Here is a 12,202-nt window from a genome sequence, read left to right on the forward strand (position 1 = left end):
AAAAGATTTGTAACAGGATAGGATGAGACTGGAAATGACAATGATTTAAATGACAATGCTTATTTTATTCATCAGCCATAGCAATGGTTCATACATGATATTGTAGCAGGACAATTCTTTGACAGTTTGCTCCTAATGTCAGTCTCTCACAGTTTTTTTCTGATCCTGTGGACTACAAGAAGAGACTTACAGTGAGTGCTGCAGCAGAATAAGTCTGTTGTCTCAGGGATTTTCTCTTTTTTGTCATTTTTTTTTTAAGATGTTCTAGACAAAGAGTTGGAACATGTGAATGAAAACAGGTTGGTTGAGGGTAGACAGCAACAATCTAGGAAGCAAAGAACTATGTAAGGAAGAAAGGACTCTGTAGGGACTGGCTCAGGCTAGCACTGATCATCAGAAAGTCCTGCAGAAGATATAATAAAATTGCAGGGGACTTGTTACCTGTTGTGATGAAGCTTTTGGCGAGTAATCCAGAACTGAAAGCAGTCTGGACAAAACTGCTTAGCAGAGACAATGCACTTTTAAAAATAACAGCAGACTTTACAAAAAATTGTCTTCCAAGGAAGATTCAGAAAATGTGTTACTCAACTGGGAAAAATATTACATTTTAAAACTATCAGTTGCTTGGGATTTTTTGATACTCTTGCTGGGATCAGTCATTCCCCACACTCCATTTTTTTTCTTATTAGTTGCTCATTTACTTCTGAATATCCCTCAGTCAGAGAGTAGTTGATAGCACAAACTAGCTCACAGGTGAAAACACTGCAGCAATTGTAGCTCATGCTGAAAACCAGCATGTCCAGTAACTCAGCAATTACTTCTTAGTAGGGTCAACAATCTTCCCCATGAAAAGCGTGGTGCCAGTTCTTTTTTCAGTAATCAATAAAATGAAGGGCCTGTTGAATTTGAGAGTAACAGAAGGATGCAAAACTCTGGTAAGAATAATGGCTGTGGCTCCTGCAGCCTCAGTTCCGGCCTCATCAACTTCCAGCAGGGCCTTGTGAACTGCCTGAAGGAAAAAGGAGTAAACACTGTAGTTTATATATGGGACAGCAAGAAGGAGGTGAAGATAAACTCTCTTCTTATGGAATGTTTAAGAGAAGAAAGGTGTGATAAAATCCAGTGGACTAAATTTTCTTGTATGGTAAATTTCCTACAGCCTGCAACAGGAGTGTTTTCCATCTCAGGAGTGAACGAGGAGAGCCGAAAATAAAAATGTACACACTGTAGGTCCAGAATCAACAGTGCTGAGTAGAGGGGGATAATAACAGTCCACGCACTAAATGGTTTGTTTTCTTAGATGATTTGAACTTCCACTAGCAACACTTTCTCTGTTATTCCAAGTTTAGTGGAAGACTGTTGTTTAAATGTTAATATAGGAGCAGTATTTGGCATCTTTGCAACATTAAATAGTAGTTTAAACTGACTTGGTGAAATTCTGCTACTGCAAACTGGAAGTCTCCTGGACACTTTGAGAATATTAAAAATAAATTACTAATCAAAACAGATATCACAATATACCCCTCATTTATTATTTACTTGACACAATCACACGTAAACAAACATATTCCAGTGCCAAGAAATCATTTAAAAATCTCATCCAACTTTTCTATGTACTTAATATCCAGACTTTTTATAGCGATATTAAAATAATTCAAAGGTAGGACAGCAGACCCTCTCTGTTAAAAAGTACAATTCCTAAGCAAACCCCTACATGTCATTTACTTACAACTTCAATAGGACAAGAAGGGAAAGGAAGTCTTCAGAATCCCAGACATAATTGACCAGAGCAACCAACCACCGCCCTACCACCAGCTCTGTCCACTTACTTGTGAAACTCGAAGATCATGGCTGCCACTAATTCCAGACAGATCAGCATTACCAGAGAACAGTTCAGTAATGCCCATTTCCTTGAACAGTTTTCTAACATCATAAGACCCACTAATAGAAATCTTTGGTAATTGCAGATTTAATCTCCTGTTGAACAAAGAAAACAAAACAGCAGTGAGGCATTACAACCTTGTTTCAGTCAGCAGGCTGGACAGTATGCAATTCAGTGACACTTGAAAGCATTCCCTTGATTGCTAGTTTGTTTGATGGTAGCACTTGTATTCCCTGAGTGATTTTGGCATCCAGGGAGATATGCCATCTTCTTGCAACTACATTCTCTCTTTGATTTTGGAAAAAAAACCCAACTATTTTCTTCATTGCCACTCTTACATCCCAGTGCCAAGACATGCACAACTAGCAGAGTTTTTTGTGACTAGAGGGCTACAGAGAGTAAGCAGACCAGCTGTGGAAAGGCTAAAAAAAAAAAAAAAGGGAAAAAGAGGATAAAATCTAAGACACAGTGAAACAAATGAATTACATTAGTAGCATGAAAGAATAGGTAGCCAAGCAAGTCTTGAGGCAGTTGATACAATGCTGTGTACCCTTCTGTCACGTCAGAAAGCCTGCAGTTACTCATCGATTATGCTCTGCTCTGGCTGGTTTTAGGAATCACAATAAAACCCTGCTTTATGGAATCAGGACATTATATCCAGGAGGAGGAGACCTGAAATTACTACTTTCTCTTAAAAATAATACTGTGTCCTCAAATATAGTAATCCATCTACCTCGAGTTACCTGCTTGTAAGTTTGCTATCCCATTTACAAACAGTTTCCTTGGAGAGAGCATCTTCCACTTGCTTCATCTTTCCATCATCAGGCAGAATGAGCAATGCTCGTGCAGTGCCCTGGTAAGGCAGTTCTACCACCTCACAAGACAGATCCTGGTCGTAGTAACTGTCGTAGTTATAGTCACGCTGCATCATGGTGACTCTAACAGACGTATTTGTGTCCACAAAAAAGTCATCCTCATATGTACGCAAAGGATCAAACGAATTTTCCCAGGCAGCTAATGGAGGAAATAAGAAGATGTTGCACTCAAACACATGAAGATCATAAAAAATGGCTGATATAAATCAGACTAACTTAAATGTTAGGATACTTGAGGACTGTTCATAGGAGGAGAGGATCACTAAATCACTTCAACCTTCTGCATAACACACAATAAAGCATTTTAGCTGTACAGTAAATTCATCATCGCATCATAAGTGTCTTGCTGAAAAACAACCAAAGATTGTTGAAGACCAGTTGAGAAAGTTCTGCTTTTATTGTAACCATATGTTCCCATCACTTGTGCCTTTTATGTCATTTAAATTCAACTACTTTGACATTCAGCCACAGGATCTTCTTATGCCTTTCCTGTATCTGATGCAAGCTGACTGCACTCAGCCTGGTGAGGAATTCATCAGCAGAATAAGGGATCCTAATACTCAAGCAGGGCTCCAGAAGCACAGACCCTCAGAATGCTGTGTTCCAAGTTTACATTCACCATACCTAGTAGATCTACCGTAATTCCAGAGACCCTGGAAATGAAAGGATGTTGGTCCACTAAGTTTGACTGTCACATACAGTCAGCATAGAGATCTTAGAAACGTCTTCAGTCATTGTGCCCTCAGACCAGCAAGACTGCACGCAGTGGGTACGGGTCAATGAGGCAGTCCACTAGAGTGGGACTTTACTCTCCACAGCTTTCAGGCAAACTGGGCCAAAATCAAGCAAATGATATTTCTCAACAATCAGATACCCACTTTTGGCCAGATGAAATCTTTACTTTGAAGGTCCTGCATAGTTTAGCTCTTTCCTAAATACTCGCTCTGCTAATAAATCATCCAGAGTTCCCTACAATATTTGGTTTGCATCAAGATCATCTATTGGAATATTATGTTAGATATCTGTCCTGGTTTTGTTAAAAACCAAGTTTCTCTTTTAGTGAATTTGCCTGTCAGCTAAAGCCTTTTTATTAGCTACATTTTCCTGGAGAACCAGATACATGTTTTGGTAAACATAGCAATGGAAGGCTAACTTATTGATAAGGACAGATTCACATCTCACGAGAGGGGCAATGAGAAACAGGTGACCAAGAAACTGACCAACGGAGTATAACATCCCATTCACGTGAATACTTCGTATAAAAGTGGGAGATCACGAGGATCTCGTCCCTCTTTTTTTCCCTTTTCCTTATGGCCGACATTAGGAGAGGACCTTGCTGGTCGTCCCTGCAAACTGAGGCCCAGTGACAGACTGAATCCACCTCCAGTTGGCTGTAGAGTCCAGTCCAGGACTTCAGGTGCCAACTCTGCAGTTGCTGATACTTTCAAGATTGGTTTTGTATATTTTGTATCATTTTCTCTATTCTTATTAGTAGCATTAGTAAAGCATTTTTAATTTTTCCAACTCTCTTCTCTTTGTCCTTCTTTTCTCCCGATCGCCTGTCCTTAGTGGGAAGTGGGGGGAGGGAGAGACAAAAAAGGGAAGAGGGCAGGAGAGGAGGTTAACAATACATCTGCCACGGTTTTATTGTTGCCCCACAGTCTAAGCCCTCGACAATATCTTACCTTTAAAATAAATGTAGTTAACAAGAACCAACACAGTACTTGGATCGAGATGGCCAATTAATTCTGGAATTTTCCCCTTGGTTTTCTCCTCTACATATTTATTGATTTGCTTCTTAGCTTCTTCTGGTTCATGGAAATCGCTAGAAAAAAATTCTGCCTCATAAAATTTTTTGGTATTTTGTAAAAATGTCTCCTGTGGTTCATTCCCAATAGCTGTAAAAAGGGCATTCCCTATATTTAATGTGATGTTAACATCAGTACAGTTCAGTACTGCTGAAACTTTATGAAAACTTTCATGTACATTGTGTGTGCGAGTCTCAGTCAGACCGTCAAAGCCCAGTCCTTCAAAAATCTCAGACAGGGTGGTTGACTTAGCACCAACAGCCAGCATGGCAAAGGCAGTGGAGATGCTCATGGGAGAAAAGAAGACATTTTTATCAGTTTCTTTTGATATAACCTGTTTGTAAAATCTAAATACAAAATCTGCATAGTGAGAGCCTTGTTTTTCACAGTTATGTGTCAATAAATTTTCTGTTCCATCGTGCAGATTAGTATTATCGGTTTCATGGCAAATGTCTTCATGGCGGCAAAGGGTTACGGCACAAAGAGCAACAAGGAGTAAACACAGGCACAGGAGATACTTCATCTTCTTTTCAGATTAATCTGTCACAAAATAAATAGTCATTAGGTGAACAAATGGTTATGATGATCTTGGCAGTAAGAAATAGCGAATAGTTCGTTAGTATAAATACTATATAGTGCAACTGTAAAGATCTAATGTACGTATGATATTTAAAGTGCCTATGGACACAATGTCAAATAAATTCAAGCAAAATATAAATTAAAATATCAGGCACAATAAAACTATAACATTCCATTGTAACTGCCCTGAAAAGGCAATGAAAGTATAGAACCAAAGTTCATAATAATTTCTATTAACAAGGACATTATCTTCCCTGGATCATTGTCTCCTGTGGAGTACATTTAAACAACAAGTTACAATCAGGTGAGACAGGGTATGGGTTTCAAAGACAAATACTCTACAGTACTTGCCCAAATGCAGTTTGGTCAATGTGAGGAAGAAAAAAAGAAGAAAGCTCATTTCTCACTGGAAGTGGGATAAATTCACTCACTTTCATCATAGCGGCAGCACATGGACAGACAGCTATTATGGACTAACCGGTGCTTGTAAAATTCACACCCTTGTTTACTTCATGGTTACTAACTCACATGGCCAGTCATTGGCCACAGTTGATGAGTGATGGATGAAAGTCACCTACATCAACTTCAAGACAAAATTCAAGGCCAAAGCCTGGAGCATCCTGTGCTGTGACAGCAGGACACTCAGAACTGGGCATAAAGACATGTGGGCAGCAACAAGTTTGTACCAGATAATGATGTGTATGATTGAAATGAAGGAGTCCTGCTTTCAGAGAACTGCAACAATGTTGAATGGTGGCTTGCCCCTCATCATGGGTTAACCTGTGTGGGATGTGTAGCTCCCTCTAGAGACACAGGAAGGACCTGAGTCCAAGAGGAAAAGAGGAGCACAGATCTCATTTGGAAATCAAAGGAGACTCAGATTAATTCCCTTGGAGAAGACAAGTTTCTTCATTATGCTTGTTCTCCTAATGCTAACCTGATATACTTCACATGAGCCTCCTGCCCTCCATAGGAGCCGGAACAAGTTTCTAGTTTATGAAATCAAGTTCCCTGCTATTCTGAGGAGGCATCTCGTGTAAACCCTCTTCAGAAACGGGACAAGCTCTCTTTGAAAATAAGCTTTTTGCCCTCACAGCTTCTAGGTGAAAACTTTTCTAGAACTTGTGTTTTGTTATGGCTCCATTTCTTCTGTTTTCCAGTCCACACAGCCTGTTCATATCCTTCTCTTCCAAGAATGCATTTTCTCATGTTCTGCCAAGGTGAAGTTCTCCTGGTCCTGTATTCATAACCAGATGTGAAAGATGACAGTATCTACTATCTAAATAAGATTAAGATAGAGTTTCTGAGGGCAGACTGAATTCCAGGATTCCTGGTGATTAACTAGTTGCTTGATTTTTTTTTTAATTTTTATTTATTGGTATGGTGGTCTTTCTTGTTTTTATAGCATATTTATATACTAACTGTGTGTTCTCATATTTGCTGGGATCTGAGTATGTCTGAGAGAGACATTGACCACTCCAATGACTTGTAGTAAGAAGTGGTAATGCTAAATTTTAACTTCCTTAAGCGAAAACATGGAGTGTGGCCCTAGATGGGAATATAGTTCAACTATTTGCATATCTTTTAAGCAGAGCTCTCCCTCTTCCTTCCAGACAAAAAAAAAAAAAGAAGCTTTATGTACTGCAGACAAATGAAACAATCATATAGTACAGAGGGTGTTTCAAAAATACTTGCTGTTAAACATTTCATACACTGTTTTTCTCTAGTTATTTGAGATACTGCACACTTACGTAGGAAAGAGGATAATTTTTGTCTATCCATGACCACTTCCTGTGTCCAGAGCTTATCTTAAATTTCAAAGAATCCATGAAGCACAGGGTATGATTTTCCTACAGTAAGCTTAGTCATGGCTCTGTTTTTAACTTCTACTATAACAGATCAGTTAAAAAATCTCTCTTAGTATCACAGCTCTCTATAGAAATATTAAAGTACTTCTACCGGAAACTAGAAAACACTGAATATGGTCGTCAAGCTTTCCCCACATAGTTTTCCCTTTAGAGATGTTTATTAGGTTAATTTCAACATTTTGAAATTAGAAAATTTTAGCCACAATACTCTTTTCAACATTTCAAAGCTGGGATGTATTTTTAATATGAAAATTGGAAATTCAGAAAACAATTCTCTGCAAAACCACAAATTAGTTTGTCTATGGGACTAAAATGGCTAATTAAATTTAAATTGTGGCCTTTCACCCACCCCCTACACTCACCCAGTCCTAATTAGAGAGCCTGGCCTTAGCAATCCAATGGTTGTTTTATACATTAAGTCACCGGAAGAGTTTATAAATTGGACCTGATTGTTCAGTTATTAGTGGAATTATGTTAATTTTGAGTCACCGTGAAGGCTGTTTCCAACCTAAAAGGTGATTTCATCAGTATGCTGCTTTAACAACTACTTAATAAGTCTCTATGACTCCAAAGGTCACTTTATTCTGATTTCAGGCTAAGCATATTCCCCCAGAACAGCAGGTTCCACTGGTCCCTTGCACATTTGCTTGATTAATATTTCATGGCAACATCGACACAAAACCAAGTCACAAGCAGACAAATGAAATTAACCTAACATGAAAATTCCACTGACCACAGAAAGCATCATTTACAAGTCTCCAGGAAAAGTATACGTGCAGTACTTACAAAATCAAAAGCCCTGCAACATTCAGTTGGCCATGCTGTTCCCCACACTGTAACTTATACTGCTACATCATCTTCTGCTTAGTTTCCACTGTTAAACATTAAACAGACCTGATAAAAATTAGATCCAACCAAAAAAAGTAGGAAACAGAGCAAATATTGATAAAATAGGGTTCCTGAAGATCATCTCCACAATTCAGCCAATGGAGCTGACAATCTTTGGCCATTTGAATAGCAGCCGGGACTTTCCGTCTGCCTCTGACTATGTGGAGGAGCTTACCGCAAACCTTGTGTAACTAGGACCCTACTGAAAACCAGGAGGTTGTGCCTGGAACCACTGGAAACAGATGCTAACTCTTGGTGCCAGAAGTCCAAATTTCTGTGCCATGTTGAAACACCCTTGGAGCTGATAACCATACATAACAGCAGCTCGGCGTTCTTACGAAGTCTGACCAGACCCAAATCTTCCTCCTGATCCTCAGCCTAAATACGGACTCTAAATTAATTGCCTGTACTTTCACAATCTGACTGTGATTGAATGTCGTTGAGGGGATAAGTGATAGACATGTTTCCCCAGTGGGTTTCTGATGTGGTCCCATCATCTATCCCAGTTCTGTGTGTATCTGAGTTCCTTGCCTTGGGCAGGAGATGAGACTACAAGTAGTAAGCTGTTTTCCTTACTGGCACACATGCACATACTGCTTGTGTGCACCCACTTCTCCTGCTCCTTGTCCCTCACACGCAAATTTAAGTTGTTGGAATGAAAAAAATGTACTGCTTATTTCTATAAACTTTTTCCAATAGAAATAAAATGCTAGTGGATCAAGCTGACTCAATTTTTTCCAGTTAACAACAAAGACCGCAACCGAGTGTTGACATGAAATACATTTCCTCATTTGTGGCGGTTCTTTTTCTTTGTACTTGTTTACCCACATATGTAATTTTGTCATTACAAACATAGATCAACATGGAGAGAGAGCATACATAAACCTGGTCTTGACACTCCCCTTCTTTGTTTTCCTCTTTGTTTCTTTTCCCACTTTCCTTTTTCCTTGTTCTTTCTAATTCTGACTGTAAAAGCTCACAAACACAGAGATTATTTTACTCATCAAAGCCTGGGTGAATGACAGATCATGGTGGTCAAGGACAAACTGTGTTACAAAATGGTTATAAGCCTCTTGTTTTCTTTTTCATTTGTGAGGCCTTGTAATTACTGTTTTGTTTTTAATAATGTTAAGCTGCACTTTAACGAGGCATTTTCCCAGCATTTCATTATAGCAGCAGCAATAAGGTGCTACAGCAGCTTTAAACTAAAATGATGAACTGGTGCACATGTGCCAGGTGTCCCACACACTGACATGAGCCATTTACAGTACCACCTCTCTACTGACTTTTCAACTCTAAAACTTTGTCATGAAACCATGTTAACCAGACTCATAATTATCATTCATCTACTGAACTAGATCTTGCTTCTCTACCACTTACTTTTAATAGGAAAGTCCAGAATGCTGAAATAACCAAAGAGATGTGGTTTATTCCTTCTGATAATGAAAACCATTACAAAGCCTGCATTAGCCAAGTCTGTTACTGCTGTGTACTTCATGTAGGTCTGTATCTCTACCACACTCCAACTCACATTTTGACTGCTTTAGAAGAAATAGACCCATACAATATTCCATGCATTTATCAACATCTTGCAAACAGCTTCTTGCCGGTTTGTTTTGTTTTGAACAAATCATTCTGAAGTAGGTTTAAAGAGATCTTAATTAACCACTGATTGATACATTTGATGATAACAGAACCATTCAACTTTTCCAGAGATTTGATTACACTTCTACACCTTATGTCAGTAAATTCTTGTTTTTGTATAAACTTAGCAACAAAAACAGCTGTTCTGGGACTACAGCTCACAGACACACAAGTTACTTCAAATATAAAGAAAGTATTTTTGAAAGATTTGTAAGCTTTAAGTACACAGGTCACAAACATATTCACATAGCAGCAATATGAAGGAAATGGAGTGTGAAATTAGGAAGGAAATGGATATTACCTTCCCCTCCCTTCCCCCCTCATAGTTTTGAGGTATTTAGTAGCTTTTGTGACAGATCAGTCAGCCAGAGTACAGGGAAAAATTTTGAGATTGAAGGTGTATGCAGGTCTTGTGAACTATGGTTCTAGTCTGGATGAGATTATATAATGAAGAAAAAGGGCCAAATCTGCACACAGTAGTCATGTCAATGCTTTCAATACTTCTCGAGAATCTCCTTCACTGTCCTGCCAGAAAGGCATTATTCATTAATTTAGAAAGAGAACGTGGAATGGGGATGAAATACAGTCTGCAAATAGTGACAAGAACATTCACGAGGAGGGGGAAGTTTTGCTCGCAGAGCTGTTTTTCATTTCAATTAACATTACTAATACTATGTATGCACCAAGTAGAGAGTAGGGACTAGAATTTAAGAAATAACTATACTATAGCAATGGCAATTACCAACAACTAACACTCATCACCATTTTTTGGCTGGAAAACCAATGCCAGTTACAAATTATCTACTAAAATGTAGTGGGTATGTTACATGTGTGGTGCACCAATAACAACTATACCTCCTACTGCTGGTTCAGAAGTGTGCAGGTGGACAGATATGACACAAGACCTATAGCAGACTTGAAACCTCCTGGAAAGGGGCAGGAGAGTAGACAGCTTGCTCTAAAATTAGAAACTTTTATTTAGACCCCAGAATCTTGTGAAAGAAGGCCCGTTTTTCATTATTTCTGTATGTAACAACTTCACCATAGAATTAATTTTCAGACTTGAGATTTTCTGTAATCCAAATATTAGTAACAAAATAATTTTCTGAGATTTTAATATCTGAACAACTTCCAACACAGTTCTCGTGAAAGAATAGTATGCATTCCATTTAGTTTTCCTTCTAACTCCCAAAGTAGTTGACAAAATAACTATGTTGCAATCTTATTGTCTATAAGTTCACCAAGAATATTTTCCATTGCCCAAATATTGGTCAGGATGCTGGAATGACTTCAGGATGTGACTGACTGCCTGATGAAAGAACCACTGGGCTGAAAATTCAGGATAGATTGCTAGCTTTGTTGAGCAGCTCAGCTTTGACCTTGGGAACATCACTAACACTGCCTGATGTGCTTCAGTTTTCTCATCTGTAAGATAAAAAAGACATATCTAGCTTCTTCATTGAGATTATGTGAAAAGAAAAAGTTATTTTCAATGGCCTTGAGCATCATTTCATTTCTGTATTGAGTTTAATGAAGACCGCATCATTTTTTATCAGTTTGATACCATGGCACCTCTGTTTGTAACAGTGGTACATAACTGGAAAATCTGTAGTCTGCAGGATACAGCTTTATACAACTTCAAAGTGAAATTGGAAGTGTTCCTCAGCTGCAAGCCTCCATAAAAAGTCCTCTGGACTTTACAGAAAGTGTCTTTTTTCCTTGTGTGCTTAGGACTTGTATCAGAGGTACTAGCTACCTAGGTACATTACAGCATGAGAAGAGGTGATTCAGCATACACAAATAGCAAGTATTAATAATCTGCATGCATCACAGGACACTACCCAAGTCAACCCTTTTACCAGAATAGTTTTCTTTTAGGACTAGAAAATACAAATATCTGTTGCCAGTACCTACAACACAAAAGACTTGTACAGAATAGACAAGGATATTATCATTATGCTCACTAAATGTTTTTTTTCACCTTCCAGTTTGACCCAAGTGCCATAGCAGCAGGGATTGTTTCACCCAAACCTCTTCATCTACTACCAGTCTTGTGTTGTGCTTTTAAAATCATGATATTTACCTATGGTGAGGCACTTAAATCCTGCTCTGACTGTTTAAACAAAGAAGGGGAGGATCATCCTCAGTGGATACCTATAAGCAGACAGAAAGCTGAGTTTATACAAAGTGAACCTGTGACTGAGCTGGGAATGGAAGCAGAAACTCCCAAGTCCCAGCCCAATGCTGTGCAACTATAGGCCCGTCCTTCTTTCCTAATAATATTCTTGCGTTAAACTAATTAATTAATTAATTAATTATGGGATTCCAAGAGCAATATAGTACTTCAAATTGTAATAAATGTGTGTCTATACAACATGAAAATACAGTTAACAAGAACCATCCCAATGAGTAATTTAAGACTTAAGCAACTGGCATAATTTTGAAAGCCTTCATTAAAATGTTCTTCTTCACCTTCCCATTTGATCCACTGACCCTGCTATCTGGGACCATCTGATCTGAACTGCTGTCTTTACCTCCTCTGTACTCCTGAACAAAATCGAACTGAGTGCCTACCTTTAATCATATATCTGATCTAGAAAGGCTGATCAAAGTGGATTGAAGTAAACAGTAACGACATTATTCTGTGACTCAGAAGCT

General features: G+C 38.6%; 2 protein-coding genes across 2 annotated transcripts in view; both read right to left on the reverse strand.

Annotated features, from left to right (window-relative positions):
- Positions 1-12,202, reverse strand: part of LOC136102750 (alpha-1-antiproteinase 2-like) — a 144,648-nt gene that overhangs the window by 82,995 nt on the left and 49,451 nt on the right. The window lies entirely within an intron of this gene.
- Positions 45-7,906, reverse strand: LOC136102824 (serine protease inhibitor A3M-like). Its single transcript, XM_065840239.2, has 5 exons — positions 7,799-7,906; positions 4,443-5,105; positions 2,626-2,896; positions 1,830-1,977; positions 45-1,009 (listed from the first exon to the last, which is right to left on the reverse strand). The coding sequence occupies exons 2-5, from the start codon at positions 5,086-5,088 to the stop codon at positions 815-817; spliced, it is 1,260 nt and encodes a 419-aa protein (XP_065696311.1). The 5' UTR covers positions 5,089-5,105; positions 7,799-7,906; the 3' UTR covers positions 45-814.

The sequence above is a fragment of the Patagioenas fasciata genome, chromosome 5, assembly GCF_037038585.1.
Source record: "Patagioenas fasciata isolate bPatFas1 chromosome 5, bPatFas1.hap1, whole genome shotgun sequence".
NCBI lineage: Eukaryota > Metazoa > Chordata > Aves > Columbiformes > Columbidae > Patagioenas > Patagioenas fasciata.